The sequence below is a fragment of the Salmo salar genome, chromosome 17 (assembly GCF_965601325.2).
Source record: "Salmo salar chromosome 17, fSalSal1, whole genome shotgun sequence".
Taxonomy (NCBI): Eukaryota; Metazoa; Chordata; class Actinopteri; order Salmoniformes; family Salmonidae; genus Salmo; species Salmo salar.
This window is the reverse complement of record NC_138307.1, coordinates 54,717,278-54,736,649: the sequence shown is the minus strand read 5'-3', so window position 1 is coordinate 54,736,649 and position 19,372 is coordinate 54,717,278. Positions and strand designations below refer to the sequence as shown.

Sequence of the window (19,372 nt, the reverse complement as noted above, 5' to 3'; positions counted from 1 at the left end):
AAATGAAGAAAATGAAGGACTACAAGGAAATGGTGGAATTGAACAAATAACTTTACCTCTAATCTAGAATGAGGCTACAAGAGGATTTTGATTCCTATGAAAAGTTAATAGGATGCTTCAGTCAGTTTTGTCCTATTATTTTTGTTTGATGTTTAGAAGAATATAAAGCAATCACTTTTAAAGCCAATTTCCTGTCATTCTGAACATTGTTTTCATGTCTTATGAAGTGTTCATACATTGCCTTCTGACAGTATTCATCCCCCTTGATTTATTCCATATGTTGTTGTGTTTCAGCCTGAATTCAAAATGGATTACATAAAAATCAAAATCTCACCCAACATATATTTTTAGAAATTGTAGTTAATTTATTGAAAATGAAATACAGACATGTCTATAAGTATTCACAACCCCAAGTCAATACATGTTAAGAGTCACGTTTGGCCGTGATTACAGCTGTCTTTCAGGGTAAGCCTAAGAGCTTTTCATACCTAGATTGTACAATATTTGCACAATTTTCTTTTTAAAATTCTTCAAGCTCTGTCAAGTTGGTTGTTGATCATTGCTAGACAGCCATTTTCAAATCTTGCCATATATTTTCAAGCTAATTTAAGTAAAAACTGTAACTAGGCCACAGGAACATCAACGTTGTTTTGGTTAGCAACTCGTATATTTGGCCTGTTTTTCCTTTTCACTGTCATTTAGGTTAGTTTGTATTGTGGAGTAACTACAATTTTGATCCATCCTCAGTTTTTGCAGATCACAGCCATTTAAATGTTTTAAAATTGGCCTCATGGTGAAATCCCTGAACGGTTTCCTTCCTCTCCTGCAACTGAGTTAGGAAGGATGCCTGTATCTTTGTAGTGACTGGGTATTGATACACCACCCAATGTGTATTTAATAACTTCACCATGCTCAAAGGGATATTCAATAACTGCTTGTTTTATTTGTACCCATCTAGCAATAGTTGCCCTTCTTTGTGAGACATTGGAAAACCTCTCTGGTCTTTGTGGTTTAATCTGTGTTTGAAATGTACTGCTCGACTGAGGGACTTTACAAATTGTATGTGTGGGGTACAGAGATAAGGTAGTTATAAAAAAAGAATGTCCATGTAAACTGAACAAAAATATGAATGTAACATGCAAGGAATTTCAAAGACTCTATTGAGTTACAGTTCATATAAGGAAATCAGTCAAGTTAAATAAATTAATTAGGCCCTAATCTATGGATTTCATATGACTGGGCAGGGGTGCAGCCATGGCTGGGCCTTGGAGGGCATAGGCTCACCCACTTGGCATCCAGGCCCACCCACTGGGGAGCCATCCCCTGGCAATCAGAATGAGTCTTTCCCCACAAAATGGCTTTAATACAGACAAAAATATTCCTCAGCGCCCTCCAACAGACGAAAAAGCCAGATGTGGAGGTCCTGGGCTGGCGTGGTTACATGTGGTCTGCAGTTGTGAGGCCGGTTGGAAGTACTGCCAAATTCTCTAAAACAACATTGGAGGCAGCTTATGGTAGAGAAATGTACATTAAATTCTCTGGCAACAGCTCTGGTGGACATTTCTGCAGTCAGCATGCCAATTGCACACTCCCTCAACTTGAGACATCTGTGGCATTGTGATGTGACAAAACTGCACATTTTAAAGTGTCCTATAGAGACTAGCCTACTTTATAAAGCCTGGATTTCCCACAATACATCATTATTCAAATAGTTTTATGACCAGAAAAAAAACATGGTTTGTTTGAGGATGATGACAGATGGTTTTACTATAAAACAGAAACCATGTCAAAACAGGGCATCTTCGCGTGGGCAATAAAGGAATTGAACTGAAAGATTCTACACGCTTACTACAAAATTAGCAACAAATCAGTATTAATCACTCAGGCTGTAGCAATGATACAGGCTTTAAATATGGCCTCCAATTAGAACTCTTAGATAAAAACATAGTTAAATACAAAAAAATATAAACATTTGGGCTACACTACACAAGCATCTTTAGGACTCTGTTGAACTGGTTTGGTTGGTGGGAAGATGACTAATGAATGCAGGTGTGCACCCTTTCTACTAGGAAGGGCCCTGCCTCTTTCCAGTTAGTCGTTATTGGGTTTTTGATTTTCCCCAACAAACTTTTCCCCAAATCATCACCAAGGGCCACACATGCCTTTATAATACAGTATGATAGTACTATTTTGTGTCTAATTTAGACCGTCTTCATGATGGCTGGTTCAGACAGTATAGTCGAAGTACAATCATTGAACTAGTCATCTTTCAATGGCATTATAGTTAGTTATACTTTTCAGCCATGCTATTGTATCCTTGGATTAAAAGGGACAACGCTTCAAGAAGATTCATGGCTTTTGTGTAAAGATGCATATCTGGCCAAAACAATTAGGCATATTCCAGAGAAAAAAAAAAAAAAGACTGATGCTCAAAAGCAAAACTACATTTAATGAACAAGTTTCAATTGTGTATAAAAATACAAAATTAGCTTTGAGAAATAATTAGGACTTTCCAAGACAGATAAATAACAGTGCATATCTCCCACAGGGGAGTAGCACTACCACAGATAAAATAAGCACATTCTACAGCCGTAAAGGAGATCTCAGGAGAATAACACCTAGTTTGTTTACATAAACAAAAACCAATCTATGAGTAACAGTATAGTTTTGATACAATCCATATCACAGTATATGGCAACATTTTACATAATGTGAATTCAATAGTATAAGCCCCCTGAACTTTAATAGAACAACGGTTATGGTAGGTTACAGGAGAAAGTAATAAAAATAGTCAACAATAACCAAAAAATAATAAACACATACAAATAAATTAACAAAGAGAAATGACCACTTTCCCTAACATTCAATCAAACCTGAAGATTAAAGGAACATAAAAAAAGTCCATGTCTGATGCCTTTATACATAAATACATTACAAATAGGGTTGCGTAGTAAAGCTTTGATCAAACCATGGTGACCATCTGTATGTTGAAATAGCTGTCGTCATACACTGAGTGTAGAAACCATGAGGAACGCCTTCCTAATATTGAGTTGCACCTCCTTTTACCCTCAGAAAAGCCTCAATTCCTCAGGGCATGGACTATACAAGGAGTCGAAAGTGTTCCACAGGGATGCTGGCCCATGTTGACTCCAATGCGTCGCTTCAGTTGTGTCAAGTTGGCTGGATGACCATTCTTGATACACACGGGAAACGGTTGAGCGTAAACAACCCAGCAGCGTTGCAGTTCTTGACACACTCAAACCAGTACGTCTCACACCTACTACCATATCCCGTTTAAAGGCACTCAAATATTTTGCCTTGCCCATTCTCTCCCTGACTGTCACACATACCCAATCCATATTTCAATGGTCTCTTGGCTTTAAAAAAAAATCCTTCTTTAACCTGTCTCCTCCCCTTCATCTACACTGATTGAAGTGGATTTAACAGATAACATCAATAAGGGATCATAGCTTTCACCTGGTCTGTCTGTGTCATGGAAATAGGAAGTGTTTTGTCTACACTCAGTGCTAATATTAACCATATGCAGAGAATAAAATGCTGTATATTGAACATGATAGCTTACAGAATGAGTTTGCATTAATTTGGCATGTGAGCTTGCACATCTAGATACTAATATAACAAATACATTGACTGAATGTCCACAATTAGGGTGCACACATGCATTGACAGAGATCTGCAATACACCCCCCCCCCCCACATGCAATGTAAATACAGGCTTGAGTCTATTTCACTGTAGAATAAAATGCCTAGACAATGTCAGTTTCAAAAAAATCTTACCGTGGTTTGAAGAACATTTAAATTATATGAACAGTAGTGAATATGCATGAGGTACAGAACAAGAAAACACATTTCTTGAAATAAAAGTGAAGACAGAAGTAGCCTACATGAGGGATGTGGGAGGGGTTTAGATTAAAGTTACCTTGTACTGACAATTGTATAGAACCAGCCTCAATAGCCATGACAGTTTTGGGACATATACTAAGAACTAAATGTTGGTGGCCTATTCACTACGTTGTAGTCTTGTCCATTTATATACAAAAATATATTCAGAACTGTACAGTATTTTGCACCAAACAGAGGCAAAGTGACAGACAAAAATAGTGTTATTATTTCACCCCTAAGGTCATCATGCAAAAGATGTAGACGGATTTGTACAACCGAGCCCTGCAGGACTTGAACAGTTCTTGGAAGGCGTCAAACCTAAAGTACAATTAAAAGGCATCAAAACTCTCAATAGGAGAAAACCAGGGAATCTTTTTGGTTGGCCCACTCAGCCAGTCTTGACATCATAGGCCTAGTTCCATTTAGCATCTTAGCCCCTTCCCAGATCCCTGTTTGTGTTCACAGAACTGAAAGGAATAAATAAGTGTCCACTATACCATCACCTTCAGATATGCTCTAAGGGGCTAGGAAACTAAATGAAACTGGTCCGTAGACTGAGATAGGAAGTGCTCAAAAAGTGCTGCTCCAAGGTCAGCTTGTGGGTTTTAGCTTATATTGGTTCAGATGAGGACTGGCGATCGCTTACGTCAAGATCACTGCTTAGAGGGCACACTATAGGCTCCCTTAAAATGTTTGGATGTACGTACAAAGCACATTCATAGACAATGAACAAGATCACTGGCCTTACATATTACAAACTCTAATATGAAATGTGCACTGGAAAGAGTATAGTATCAATATCCCAACAGAGAGTACACAATCAAGGGTGTATATGATATTTTGTGTACACGTGTCCCTTTACCAAAGAATAAGGCTCTGGACAAATTCTTTAAAATTACATCATTTCTTCCCACTTTTCACACCTCTGACATAATTTGTCAAATAACATTTTCTACAGCTTTACCCTAACAATATTAGATGTCTGATCAGTGACCATGTTGCGTAAGGGAAAGAAAAGTGAAGAAAAAAATTAAGAAATAGAATACATCCTTTCAGAATGTGACCAGGGCCAACGTGTGTGTTTGCACGCACACATATATGTGTGGGGTACAGGACAGGAGAAGGCAAAGTGTGGAAGGCTGTTCTCTATCCTAATGGATATGGCTCTATCCTACTATAAAAAGGAACAGCTCCAGAGGTCGCCATTTCTCACGCAGCTTTTGTGAATCCAGCATTTCATATTGAAACCAAATAGTGAATATTCACAATCTCATAGCACTCAGAGAGAAAGAGTCGATATTTGTTAACAGATATAACAGAACAAACCTCACTGCATCCTGGTACAGAACACAACATTTGATTAGTAGTCCAGCTGCTCTTGAATAGAAAGCAATCCCAGTAGACTGTCTTGAGAGCGCTCCAGGACGTCATAAAATCCCAACGGTCTCCATCTGACTTCCGTAGAGTGTCATGTGACATTATGACATCAAATCCCCACTCTCCTCCCCCCCCCCCTAATCTTCTTTATCCTGGGGGGGAGGGGGGCTGTTCGGTGGGGCGGGCCGCATCACGGTCGCTCTGCTCGCCTGTGCTTCTTCCTCTCCTGGCTCGTGCTGTCGTTTCTTCTGGCAGCAGGGCTTGTAGAGGTGGGGGTCTAAGAGTACCTCTCCGAAGCGTCCCTTGTAGATGATGCCACAGCACACTTTCTGCCTAAAACCCACAGAGGACGGTCAAGACAGCAAAGCACTATAGCGAGTGAGGGAATCAAATCAAACAAAATGTACCATGAAGGAGGATTAAATAGGGCTAAGGAGTTCATTTTTATTTCGCATTTATTTAACCAAGTAGGCCAGTTGAGAACAAGTTCTCATTTACAACTGCGACCTGGCCAAGATAAAGCAAAGCAGTGTGACACAAACACAGAGTTACACAGTTGGGTGGGCTATTTACATGTGCAGTGATCTGTAAGCTGCCCTGACAGCTGTTTAAAGTAAGAGAGGGAGATATGAGTCTCCAGCTTCAGTGATTTTGGCAATTAGTTCCAGTCATTGGCAGCAGAGAACTGGAAGGAAAGGCAGCCAAAGGGGGAGTTGGCTTTGGGGGTGACCAGTGAAATATACCCGCTGGAGCGCGTGCTACGGGTGGGTGCTGCTATGGTGACCATTGAGCTGAGATAAGGCAGGGCTTTACCTAGCAAAGACTTATAGATGACCTGGAGCCAGTAGGTTTGGCGACGAATATGAAGCGAGGGCCAGCCAACGAGAGCATACAGGTCGCAGTGGTGGGTAGTATATGGGGCTTTGGTGACAAAACAGATGGCACTGTGATAGACTGCATCCAATTTGTTGAGTAAAGTGTTGGAGGTTATTTTGTAATTGATGTCGCCGAAGTCAAGGATCGGTAGGAGAGTCAGTTTTACGAGGGTATGTTTGGCAGCATGAGTGAAGGATGCTTTGTTGTGAAATAAGAAGCTGATTCTAGATTTAATTTTGTATTGGAGATGCTTAATGTGAGTCTGGAAGGAGAGTTTACAGTCTAACCAGACACCTAGGTATTTTTAGTTGTCCACATATTCTAAGTGAGAACCGTCCAGAGTAGTGATGCTAGACGGGCAGGCAGGTGCCGGAAGCGATCGGTTGAAGAGCATGCATTTAGTTTTACTTGCATTTAAGAGCAGTTGGAGGCCATGGAAGGAGAGTTGTATGGTATTGAAGCTCGTCTGGAAGTTAGTTAACAGTGTCCAAAGAAGGGCCAGATGTATACAGAATGGTGTCGTCTGCGTAGAGATGGATCAAAGAATCAACTGCAGCAATAGCGAAATCATTGGTATATACAGAGTAAAGAGTCGGCCCGAGAATTGAACCCTGTGGGACCCCCATAGAGACTGCCAGAGGTCCGGACAACAGGCCCTCCGATTTGACACACTGAACTCTGAGAAGTAGTTGGTGAACCAGGCGAGGCAGTCATTTGAGAAACCTAGGCTGTTGAGTCTGCCGATAAGAATGTGGTGATTGACAGAGTCGAAGCCTTGGCCAGGTTGATGAATACGGCTGCACAGTATTGTCTTTAATGATGCATTAATTATGAGGAAATACAGCATCTGAACCCAAACTGTTGGAGTATAACATGGGATGTATTCATTTGGGTACACCGTAGCAAGGCATTTTGCAACAGAAAACGAGTGTCTCATTGGACAAGTTCATGTAGTTCCTCATTAGTTTCAGTCTTTTTGGTGCCTGATAAATATGACCCTGATTCCACCAGACCGGCCATTACCTTTTCCAGTAGGTGAGGTCCAGGAAAGAGAAGACTGGCGAGTGGGTGGCACCTGGTGAGAGTTCCACATCCGAGCCCTCGTCTGATTGGTTGCTGTAGCTGGGAGAATGGGCAGGGGAGGCACTGGAGGTGCTGCTGTGGGCGTCAGAGTCTGTGGGGGCCAGGCAGAGCACAATCAGAAACTCTTCTCAACTTATTTATAACATAGCAGGCATGGTTCAGATAAACATCTGTAATATTAATTTTGGAATTAGTCCAAAAATATCAATCAAGGTCTCTTGTTTGACAGCCCTTTAGGAAGGATAAATAATGGAGAGAAGAGTTGTGATACATTTACTTTTGAAACACCAAAGTTTGCACTGCACAAGGCAGCGTAGCCGAGAGACAGAGCATCAGCTGCTTACTGTGTCTCTTGAGCCCCTTCTGCACTCGGCTGATCTGGCTTGGCCTGGCTCTCTTCATCTTCTTGGACCTCACTGTCGTCTTCCAGCTTGACCCTGAACCTTTAGCATCAACAACCTGTGAAACGGGAGAGAAGGGTTGAGTGACATCAGAGCAGGCTGGATGTCTGTTTCCAAGGTAACTGCATGAATGTATAGAATGGCCTATAGGACAGCAAACAAACAGGGTGTACTGTATCTAAGGAAAAGTGGTTATTATACACCTACAGGTGTTGCGTCAGTCACCCCCTGTAAGTGTTGTCTTAAGACTTATTATTTGGAATACTGAGAGTGGATGGGAGTATGACGGAGTATGGATGGATTTTGAGAGGCCTTACATGATTCCAGTTCTTTATGGATCCAGCTGGGAGTTTCTTCCACCTTTTCACCAGGAGAACACAGGCATTACAGATCTCCCCAAAACGCATCTCACTCAGCCTGGAGGGACACATTATAGGGGGGAGAATGAGGATGAGTTTCATATGGAGAGAGGTGTGTGTGTGAGAGAGAATGAATGATGACAGCCTTGAAGCTCAGCGTATGGTTATTATTATCCCTGCTCCAGTCAGTGGGAGTCGGTCAGAGCTATTTTCTGCCAGAACGCTTCTCCTGTTGACTCACATCACCGGTTACCATAGCAATGGACTGACGCATACTGGCCCGGCCAATAGCGGAGAGGCAGAGTGACAAGGTGAGGATGTAAAACTCTTTCAATTCTGGTTTCATACAAAAATGTCCTAGTTTGATAAACTCCATTGGTAAAACACTCAATTATTTAGGTTATTGCATTGGGAGTTAAAACAAAAAAACTGTCTCCAAAATGGAATAAATATCTAATTGCATTACAGAGTGCATGGCTATAACAAGGGGTCGCATAGTCATGAGAATGAGCATTGGCAAAAATCCTAAAAAGAACGTGATGACTTTACTGTCCAAATCTGACAGAGAAAGTCTTAAGGCCTCAGACCTCTCTACCCCCAGAGTTGAGCTGCAGAGGGAGGCTGAGAGCTGGACCTGCCCAGGGTCTGAGCTCTGGGTATGAGCCAGTGTATAGAGGAGTGGTCCACTCACCCGAAGCAGCTGTGAAAGTCCCTCTCGTAGCGCTTGCTGTCGGTGAAGCGGGAGCTGGAAGACTTGGCCCGACAGATACAGCAACCGTCTAGGCTCCGGTACATCTTAGGCTTGTGGAAGCCAAACATCTGGGACATACAGGAGATACAGAAATGAAGCAATGATAGCTTACACTCACATATGTTTATGTACAGTCTATGGATATGATATGTAATCTGGCAAGAATTATGATGACACACCCATCGGTCTATTTCTTGGAGAGGATAGCCTAATCACTGATTCAACAGTATACAGGTCGGGTGACTGTTCATAAGAGTTTCCTGTCCCTGTACCATCTGTTCATGAGAGTTCAGTTCACAACAGCATGGAATAACAGTCTTCATAATTCACGCACATGGCCGTAACTACATACGAGGACATAGAGGTCCGGACCTCGGTCATTTTGTCTAATGTGAAAAAAAAATACAATTTTAAAACCGCCCCACGACTCCTGTCTACAGATCCCCCAAATAAACAAAACAACTCTCGAAGAATGACTGCAGAATTGGTAAGTCGTTTCTTATAGATATGTCAGTCAGGTGGCTAGCTACCGGGAGAGACTTCTATTGCGGTAACGTTTAAGTGTTCTGGCTAGAATTACCAAACCAGCTACCGTTAAACGGAGCCTACCTCAACAGGATCATTTTTATTTGACTAATTAGTTATAACTTTGCTTTAAAGACAGTAAGTCGGCTACTGAGACAGATAGTGGTGTGGTGAGGCTGAGGCACGTGTGCAGGAGAACGCAGAGGAAGCACTCAGAGAGGTTAGTACAGTGGGTCCCAAACTTGGAGTCAGTGCCTCATGTGGGGCGGTCTTTTGAGAAACTCTGTAAGAATATTAGCAAAAAAGTTAATAAGTTTCCATTTCATCTGATGCTACAGTGTGAATCATTCATCATACTTCCCCCCTAAACATTACAATTGTATAGCTAATAGGCTGTGTTTGTAGATTGACTGAGGTGAAACAACCTATAGCAGCCACGATTATAATAGCCCAAATCATTTTTGTTGTTCTCCAAATAGCATTTTTAAGTGTTTTAATTGTATAGAAAAGCAGTAAATGAGCTTCAGGACCTCACTAAAACCCTGGTTATGGCCCTGTTCATGCATTACTATGAACATTATACACTCATAGGCCAGCATCACACAATCCCTGTGGAGACGAGCCCCCTTAATGCTTGCACGGCCCAGAGTTCCAGACAGAGAGAACTAGGTTATCACGTCAATGAGACCAGAACAGCACAGCCTGGCCATGTACTGTGACGCTGTTATGCAACCACGGTGCTGATGCAACAAAAAGCCATGTGGTCCCGACTCTCTAAAGCAGGGATGCGGGCATGTGGTAGCATCCATGTGATGCTCGATTGTCCGTGGTCACAGATCCGATTATGATGTGGAAATGGATAAGAGGGAGTTGATGCATCGTGATTGAAGCTTTTTTTGTTTAATCGTGCCAAAGACGTAAAAAGGTTAAGCTAACCGCGGTGAATGTAGTAGCCTACCTCATATATATATATATAAAATTATACACTAAAAGCCATACATGTGGTCAGCAGGACCAGTCGTAAATCTTTAGCGCACAAACGATTGTATAATACCAGCTCTGACGTAACCGCAACCAAAAATAAAGAAACGTCCCTTTTTCAGGACCCAGTCTTTCAAAGAATTCGTAAAAATCCAAATAACTCCACAGATCTTCATTGTAAACGGTTTAAACACCATTTCCCATGCTTGTTCAATTAACCATAAACAATTAATGAACATGCAACAGCTTACAGACGTAGGCAATTAATGTCACAGTTATGAAAACTTAGGACACTAAAGACGCCTTTCTACTGACTCTGAAAAACACCAAAAGAAAGATGCTCAGGGTCCCTGCTCATCTGTATGAACGTGCCTTAGGCATGCTGCAAGGAGGCATGATGACTGCAGATGTGACTTGGGCAATACATTGCAATGTCCGTACTGTGAGACACCTAAGACAGCGCTACAGGGAGACAGGACGGACAGCTGATCGTCCTCGCAGTGGCAGACCACGTGTAACAACACCTGCACAGGATCGGTACATCCGAACATCACACCTGCGGGACAGGTACAGGATGGCAACAACAACTGCCCGAGTTACACCAGGAACGCACAATCCCTCCATCAGTGTTCAGACTGTCTGCAATAGGCTTAGAGAATCTGGACTGAGGGCTTGTAGGCCTGTTGTAAGGCAGGTCCTCACCAGACATCACCGGCAACGTTGCCTATGGGCACAAACCCACCGTCGCTGGACCAGACAGGACTGGCAAAAAGTGCTCTTCACTGACGAGTCGCGGTTTTGTCTCACCAGGGGTGATAGTAAGATTTGCGTTTATCGTCAAAGGAATGAGCGTTACACCGAGGTCTGTACTCTGGAGCGGGATCGATTTGGAGTTGGAGGGTCCGTCACGGTCTGGGGCGATGTGTCACAGCATCATCAGACTGAGCTTGTTGTCATTGCAGGCAATCTCAACACTGTGCGTTACAGACATCCTCCTCCCTCATATGGTACCCTTCCTGCGGGCTCATCCTGACATGACCCTCCAGCATGACAATGTCACCAGCCATACTGCTCGTTCTGTGCGTGATTTTCTGCAAGACAGGAATGTCTGTGTTCTGCCATGGCCAGCGAAGAGCCCGGATCTCAATCCCATTGAGCACGTCTGGGACCTGTTGGATCGGAGGGTGAGGGCTAGGGCCATTCCCCCCAGAAATGTCTGGGAACTTGCAGGTGCCTTGGTGGAAGAGTGGGGTAACATCTCACAGCAGGAACTGGTAAATCTGGTGCAGTCCATGAGGAGGAGATGCACTGCAGTACTTAATGTAGCTGGTGGCCACACCAGATACTGACTGTTACTTTTGATTTTGACCCCCCCCCCCTTTGTTCAGGGACACATTATTCCATTTCTGTTAGTCACATATGTGGAACTTGTTCAGTTTGTCTGTTGTTGAATCTTATGTTCATACAAATATTTACACATGTTAAGTTTGCTGAAAATAAACGCAGTTGACAGTGAGGACGTTTCTTTTTTTGCAGATTTTATATATGCCTAATAGCCAACATGCTTCGAAGGATGTAGGCGGGGCGGCATGGTTCCAACTGTACACTGAAGCGGTGATGTGCTTGCGAAATTTACTACGTTCAAAATAACTGCTTTTAATCGTTTTCACCAATAATTAGTTCAAATGAAAAGAACCATTGCATTGTCGACTGGTTTTTAGAATAACATTATTATAAAAAATAAAAAAAAGACTTGCATGTGTCGATCACCACCCACCGAGAAAGCATGGTCCCCTCTGGTTCTCCTGCATCATAAGCAGCATCTATATTCAGACACAATTTGACCTTACGGGTACGAATGCTGCTTCTACCAGTTCGTAAAAACACCCAAAAACAATAACTACTACCACGTGACACTCAACACCGCTGCTGCATCGTTCTCCATGTCTTTGTTTTCCGAATTATTGTGCGTCAGTGCGCAGTGGGAAGGTTCCAAACCCACGGCCGGACTGTAAACACACGCACATTTCAGAGAAGCTGGTTGCTACCTACTTTTGGGAAGTTTATTAACACAAGTGTTAATTATTTAAGGATAGAAGACCTGAACAACAGTCCATGCATGCAAACAAGTTATAGAGTTGAACAATATTGGAATGGGACCAGTGGCATGTTTGGCGCTGAGCCACACACCCACCTACCACTCAAATGTCACTCACAAACGAAACCCAAAATATTTTACTCAGATTGTAATCGTAACTTAATAAAATAAAAAAAGGTTATAACACAACGAAATGATTAACTCCTAGACAAGTATTCTAGCCTACACTGTTTGCATTGAAGGTTTTGTTGATGCGGCGGTATGGTGTCTTTTGAAAACGAAACCAGCCTAGTCTACATAACCTATTGATGCTATTTGAAGAAAATAAAAATTAAGTAACTATTTTATAACAGTGTAGGTTAGAATTGTGTTGCACAAAAACAAAACATTTGTAGGACTCTAGTCCTGATCAAAGAATGTGAGCATTCATTGTCACTGGATGCCAAGCAGAAGAAATGAGCGCCCAACACGAATACCATTTCCAGGGTTTGTCATTCGCTAACAAAACACTGAAATAAACATGAATTAACTCAAAAAGTTTTAAACAATTTAGAATAAGAAAGAAACGTTTGAATGGCTTTTTAGAGATATTTAACCATGTTAAATAGCCTACATCCTCGAATAACTTCAGGCATAGTGTGAAGCTTGACAGACAGCCAATTCTATTGAAACAAAGTAATGTCCTTACCTTGATTTATAGTCAATGATGAATGAGTTGTAATAGTTATACAAAACGTCTTTAGTAACCTATTTAAACTCATGTAACAATGAATACACCATTAACCTCCACACCGTTCGGATGTTGCCGTTTTACTTGCGGGTCTGGGGGAGAATCTCAATTGTTTTAGCTCGCGTCCTCTCTCCACAACTTGTTTTCAAAACCCATTGGAGGAAAATGTCAGAGGGGCGAGACCTCTGGCTCTCTCATCCAATGGGTTTTGAGAAGGAAGCGAGGACGCGAACAGGACACATTTGAAGTTCTCCCTAGGAGTAGTCGAAATGTTTACGCATGCGCGTTTGGCAATTCCACCATTTTCTGATTTTCTTCAATCAAACCAATTTACATACGGAACCGAAGCTTTGACTGCGTCTGCATTCTATTGCCCATACAAGGAGGGGAATTAGGCGGGAAATGGGGGGGAGGAACCAGTTGAAATCTGTTCGCTGTGAATCGAAGGAGGCGTGACTACTCCAAAATACAGTGCCAGCATGTCCGTAGGTAGACTACGCGGAGCACATTAGGTCGTTTTAAACAGACAATTTAGTCTATTTTAAACAAGTAGTAATAATGCAATAAACACAAAATGAAAAAGTTATTCAGCTAGAAAACATTCGTAAAATAACAGGTCGTACCATGTATGTAACAAGAGTTGTTTTGGTAGTGAAACAGGAATCAGAAGTTGCTCAATGAGTAAAACGTATTGTTTGTCATTGAATTCTCATGAGGATCATATGTCATCTCCACCCATAGAGGTGATCTCAGTATCACAATAGACATGTATTTTACCCGAGGGCTGTGCACACACGACACTGTGACAACTTTGGACCCCCTTGTGGCCCCCCTAAATGTGGAGTATGAAATAATTTTTAAATAACACATTTTTGCTATCATTCTTTTTTACATATTAGAGACAGTTGCAACGATGATGATTATGAACATGGTCTTTTGCCTGCTAATGCCTGCAATGCAGTGAAGAAAACGATATGACAACAATAACTCTAATGTAACTGGCCCCTCTAACAGTACAAGTGGCCCCAACTTGGCCCCCCCAGTTGAAATGGTCTAGAACCGCCACTGACACATGAATCAAACATATTGAGCAAGTTTTTAATGAAGTGCATCATAAATATCAGAACATTTATCAGTTACACGGACATAGATCTCCATTCATTACACGATCTCCTCCCACTGGACATACAGTTTACACATGCACGTGTAGGAAAGTTAAGGTTCCATAGTAGCACTGCCTACCTAGTAATGTTAGGACAGATATTCCACCCAGCGGGGGACAGCGTTTGTCACAGGTTCATGTAACATAAAGACAGAAGTACAGTACAGGACTACTGAATGAGTCTAGCTGTAGTGGTGTGTTAGGAGAAAGTATACAGCTGAGTAGCAGAGTACACCACATGCAGTAGCACTTTAGCAGATGCAAAGAGGGACCCCATTCTCTCTACACTAGACCGACACTTTGCTCACAGCTACGCGCTAAACACCTATAGAGTCGATCATCCTCCTATGTTTGTTGCTTCTTACACATACAGGAAGATAGGTTTTTTGATTGTTGGAATCCATGGATACACAAAACAGTAGGAACCTAGTAGCAGGACCAAACTGTGAATGTTATAGAAGGAAAGTCACATGGATCAACATGCAGCATGTAACTTCCAGGTATTTCACAGGTGGCTCTTTGCCCCTGTTGCAACCAGTGTCTCAAAGTTTCTTGATTACTACCACAGTTTATAGGAATAAATACATCAAATCAGGACATTAAAAACAAATTTGCTGTCCTTTTATGCGTTAATACTGGAAAAGTACTGTGGTCAAAACAGTTAAAAGTGATTCGGAATCTGTCAGTTTTCCCTTTTGGTTGGGTTCAAATCTATTGTCTGGTCATAGTTAGCCTAATAACTTTAGTCAACATGTATTTTGATCACCCTTTTTAGTACACATGCATAAACGCCCTATTTACACTTGTTACAGAAATATAAGAACATGTTCATCAAGGTTGATTGAAAAAGTGGCAAGAGATCTATTTTAGATTGAAAAATACAACCAGCTAGAAATAGTCCCAGAAGGAGTTAACAATCACCAGAAAATAATCACTTATCATAGGAAGGTTTGAGGCATTTATGATAAATGCATCATTAGGGGTTGTATGTATAGGTTCTTATTGCAATTGTTTAATATTCCAGTGTATTTCACATGTATCACATTAATAAGGGTCTGGAACATTTCTATACCACACAGAGTAATGCAGAGTAAGTGTCCATTTGAGATCAACAAATCGCACGCACGCATGCTCGCTCACACACGCACACACACACACACACACACACACACACGCACGCACGCACGCACACACACACACACAGTGCATGACAGAAACCAGGATGAAATTGAATACATTGACCATTACGATTTCTAATATAAAAATAAGATTAGGAGAGAACACATACACTGAGTGTACAAAACATTATGAACACCAACTCTTTCCATGTCAGACTGACCAGGTGAATGCTATGATCCCTTACTGATGTCACTTGTTAAATCCACTTCAAATCAGTGTAGATATGAAGGGCAGGAGACAGGTTAAATAATGATTTTTAAGTCTTGAGACAATTGAGATATGGATTGTTTATGTGTGCCACTCAGAGGGTGAATGGCGAGACAAAATATTTAAGTTTATTTTAACGGGGTATGGTATTAGGTGCCAGGCACTCTGGTTTGTGTCAAGAACTGCAACGCTGCCGGGTTTTTCACACTCAACAGTTTCCTGTGTGTATCAAGAATGGTCCACCACCCAAAGGTCATCCAGCCAAATTGACAACTGTGGGAAGCATTGGAGTCAACATGGACAAACATCCCTGTGGAACACTTTCGATTCCTTGTAGAGTCCATGCCGTGATGAATTGAGGCTGTTCTGAGGCCAAAAGGGGGAGGTGCCCCAAATCGCAATACCAGGAAGGTGTTCTTAATGTTTTGTACACTATATAGACACACACAGTTTGAAATAGGTTCAGGTCAATGCCTGTAATTTGTTTGGAATGCCCATGCAACCCTAGAAAAGTCCCTGCCCCCCTAGGAAAGACCTCTCCAATTCAGCGCAGTGTTTGTGTCCACCAAGATCTGCTAGCCAATCACAAAGCAGAACAAAGATCCAGCCCAACACAGTAGGTGTTTCTGGAAAGAACCAACATCCAATCAAAAAGCTGCATTGCACACAACTCAGTGTAGTGCTGAAAGCAGATGAGTCCAGTTTTTCTTTCCATGGTAGTCATCTTCATCCAACTGATGAAGTTTCACCCACAGATATTCCCAGTGCAGAGACAATGGAGAGGTAGCAGGGGCAAAGAGTCACTTTCTGTTTTGGTTTCCTTTCTCCTGGCCTACTATGACCCACAGGCATGCTTGCTAATGCTAACGCTAGCTGAAGTTGGAGCAGGATCCAGCAGACAGAGATGGCAGACAGGCAAAGATAGGATCTCCATCACACAGGCTAAAAGTGTCCATTGAAGAGCTACCTACAGTGGGCTACACACATCTAGCACATAGGGAAACATCCACGGGTTTTCTTTAAAAACAGTCCCTTCTTATTAAATATCAAAAAGGATATTTTCAAAACCACAAGCTATGTAATAATAATACTGCATCATCACTCATCAATGATTCAAAGCCCAAGCTTCTGTTCTGAAGCAGTGGAATTGATTGCTTTGGTAGCGAACTGTCTCTGGTCTCTTTATAAAGTCCTCAGTCTTTACTTCCTCCCTATAAGACTTTTCTCAGAGTTAATCAGCTGAAGCAGGCCTCGACGACGACAGTGACAGGGCAAAAGGGAACAGAGCAAGGGTTTGTGGGAAATGTAGTCCTGGACCCCCCCCCCCCCAGCAGGCTGTGTGGTAAGGGTTAAAGGTCGATGCCCTTGACGAGCGAGGCCTCCAGGGTGATGGGGAAGTCATGGAGAGTCTGCAGGACAGCGATGAGAGCGTTGACCGTGGTCCGGTCCCGCATCAGAGCAGACTCCTCGTACATCCGCTGGATCACTGGACACTCCACCAACAGAGGGAGCCACTGAATCAGCAGACGATCTCTGCAAAGCGAGAGGAGATAATGAGGAGTATGTTTGCTAAACATTTGGTTCCATGTCACCAATGAGACTATTTAGAAGTGTGATGTTGATTCCCAATACAGCCATCTAGATGCTTTGTGCCAATAACAACTACAGCTCAATTTTTTTATTTAACCTTTAACTAGGCAAGTCAGTTAACTTTTTAGTGGCAGGGGGCAGTATTCGGAAATTCAGATGAATGACGTGCCCAAATTAAACTGCCTGCTATTCGGGCCCAGGAGGTAGGATATGCATATTATTAGTAGATTTGGATAGAAGTTTCTAAAACTGTTTGAATGATGTCTGTGAGTATAACAGAACTCATATGGCAGGCAAAAACCTGAGAAAAATACAACCAGGAAGTGTGGAAATCTGAGGGTTGTAGTTTTTCAAGTGATTCCCTATCCAGTATACAGTGACTTAGGGTTAATTTTGCACTTCCTAAGGCTTCCACTCGATGTCAACAGTCTTTAGAACATTGTTTCATGCTTCTACTGTGAATGGGGCGAGAATAAGAGCTCCTGGAAGTAGATGAGTGAGAAAATGACATGAGCTCAGTGGCACACGCTCCCGTGAGAGTTAGCTGTGTTCCTTTTCTTTTTTGAAGACAAAGGAATCGTCCGGTTGGAATATTATGGAAGATTTATGATAAAAACATCCTAATGATTGATTCTATACATTATTTGACATTCTATACATCGTCTGTAATATAACTTTTTTGACTTTTCGTCTGAACTTAACTGCATGAGCACAGTGCATTTGGAGTACTCTATCCAACACGCAAACAAAAAGGAGGTATTTGGACATATATGGACTTTATCGAAACAAATGAACCTTTATTGGGGAACTGGGATTCCTGGGAGTGCATTCCGACGAAGATCAAAGGTAAGTGAATATTTATAATGTTATTTCTGAGTTTTGTTGACTCCACAAAATGGCGGGTTTGGTTTCGTCTCCGAGCGCTGTACTCAGATTATTGCAAAGTGTGCTTTCGCTGTAAAGTTTTTTGGAAATCTGACACAGCGGTTGCATTAAGGAGAAGTGTATCTATAATTCTTTGAATAACAGTTTAATATTTTATCAACGTTTATGATGAGTATTTCTGTAAATTGATGTGCTCCTTCACCGGAAGTTTTGGGAGGCAAAACATTTGAACATTACACGCCAATGTAAAATGGGGTTTTTGGATATAACTATGAACTTTATCGAGCAAAACATACATGTATTGTGTAACATGAAGTCCTATGAGTGCCATCTGATGAAGATCATCAAAGGTTAGTGATTCATTTTAGCTGTATTTCTGGTTTTTGTGGCACCTCTCCTTGCTTGGAAAATGGCTGTGTGGTTTTTCTTGTCTCAGCGCTGTCCTAACATAATCTAATGCTATGCTTTCGCCGTAAAGCCTTTTTGAAATCGGACAATGTGGTTGGATTAACGAGAAGTTCATCTTTAAAATGGTGTAAAATAGTTGTATGTTTGAGAAACCCGCGGGTGGCCCACATTTCCCAGAGAGGTTAAGAACAAATTATTATTTACAATGATGGCCTAGCGGGGAACAGTGGGTTAACTGCCTTGTTCAGGGGCGGAACGACAGATGTTTTTCCTTGTCAGCTCAGGGATTCGATCCAGCAAACTTTCGGTTACTGGCCCAATGCTCTAACCACTATGCTACCTGTCGCCCCATCTCTGTCTCACTGCGTGCGAGTTGTGCCCTCACCTTGCCCCCAGGCAGACAAGCAGCTGGAACTTGCCGTCCTTGCCAATGTTCCTGGGTGAGGAGTTGATGGCACTGACATAGTGACAGAGAGAGACACAGGTCAGGCCCAGGGGCTCAGCAGTCTCCTGCATGTCCCCCATCTGGTCTGCTGACTCCATGTAAGCCACCGCCTTCTCTGTAGAGGGCGAGAGGAAGAGATATGTTAGGGAGGTGGGGGCAGAGGAGGAGAACAGGAACAGAAGAGGGGACATGGAGGTAGGGTCTACTATAGAAGAACTTTGTAACAACTGCTAAAAAGAGGATTATAAATACATTTGATTGATTGATCTAGAGAGTATGTCAGGGGTTCAAGCTCCATTATATTTGAACCTTTGATCTGTGCAAGTAAAGTGCTCTATGGAAACCATAATCTCATATCCTTTATCATATCAGTCAAAAGCTGTGTTATGAATATTAATAAAAGGATGAAGCA

General features: G+C 42.1%; 2 protein-coding genes across 9 annotated transcripts in view; both read right to left on the bottom strand.

The window, feature by feature from the left end:
• Window positions 1-2,429: 2,429 nt before the first annotated feature.
• LOC106576164 (SIN3-HDAC complex-associated factor) lies at window positions 2,430-13,218 on the bottom strand. Its single transcript, XM_014153126.3, has 6 exons — window positions 13,043-13,218; window positions 8,691-8,818; window positions 7,958-8,057; window positions 7,584-7,698; window positions 7,180-7,330; window positions 2,430-5,613 (listed from the first exon to the last, which is right to left on the bottom strand). The coding sequence occupies exons 2-6, from the start codon at window positions 8,816-8,818 to the stop codon at window positions 5,418-5,420; spliced, it is 690 nt and encodes a 229-aa protein (XP_014008601.1). The 5' UTR covers window positions 13,043-13,218; the 3' UTR covers window positions 2,430-5,417.
• A 950-nt stretch (window positions 13,219-14,168) lies between these two features.
• Window positions 14,169-19,372, bottom strand: part of LOC106576161 (DENN domain-containing protein 5B) — a 108,320-nt gene continuing 103,116 nt past the window's right edge. For all 8 annotated transcript variants that reach the window (XM_082963869.1, XM_045699785.2, XM_014153118.3 and 5 more), the window contains 2 exons: window positions 18,901-19,075; window positions 14,169-17,165 (listed from right to left, as the gene is read on the bottom strand). In XM_082963869.1, coding sequence (XP_082819995.1) covers window positions 16,982-17,165; window positions 18,901-19,075 — 359 coding nt within the window. In that variant the 3' untranslated portion in view covers window positions 14,169-16,981. The remainder of the gene's footprint in view (window positions 17,166-18,900; window positions 19,076-19,372) is intronic.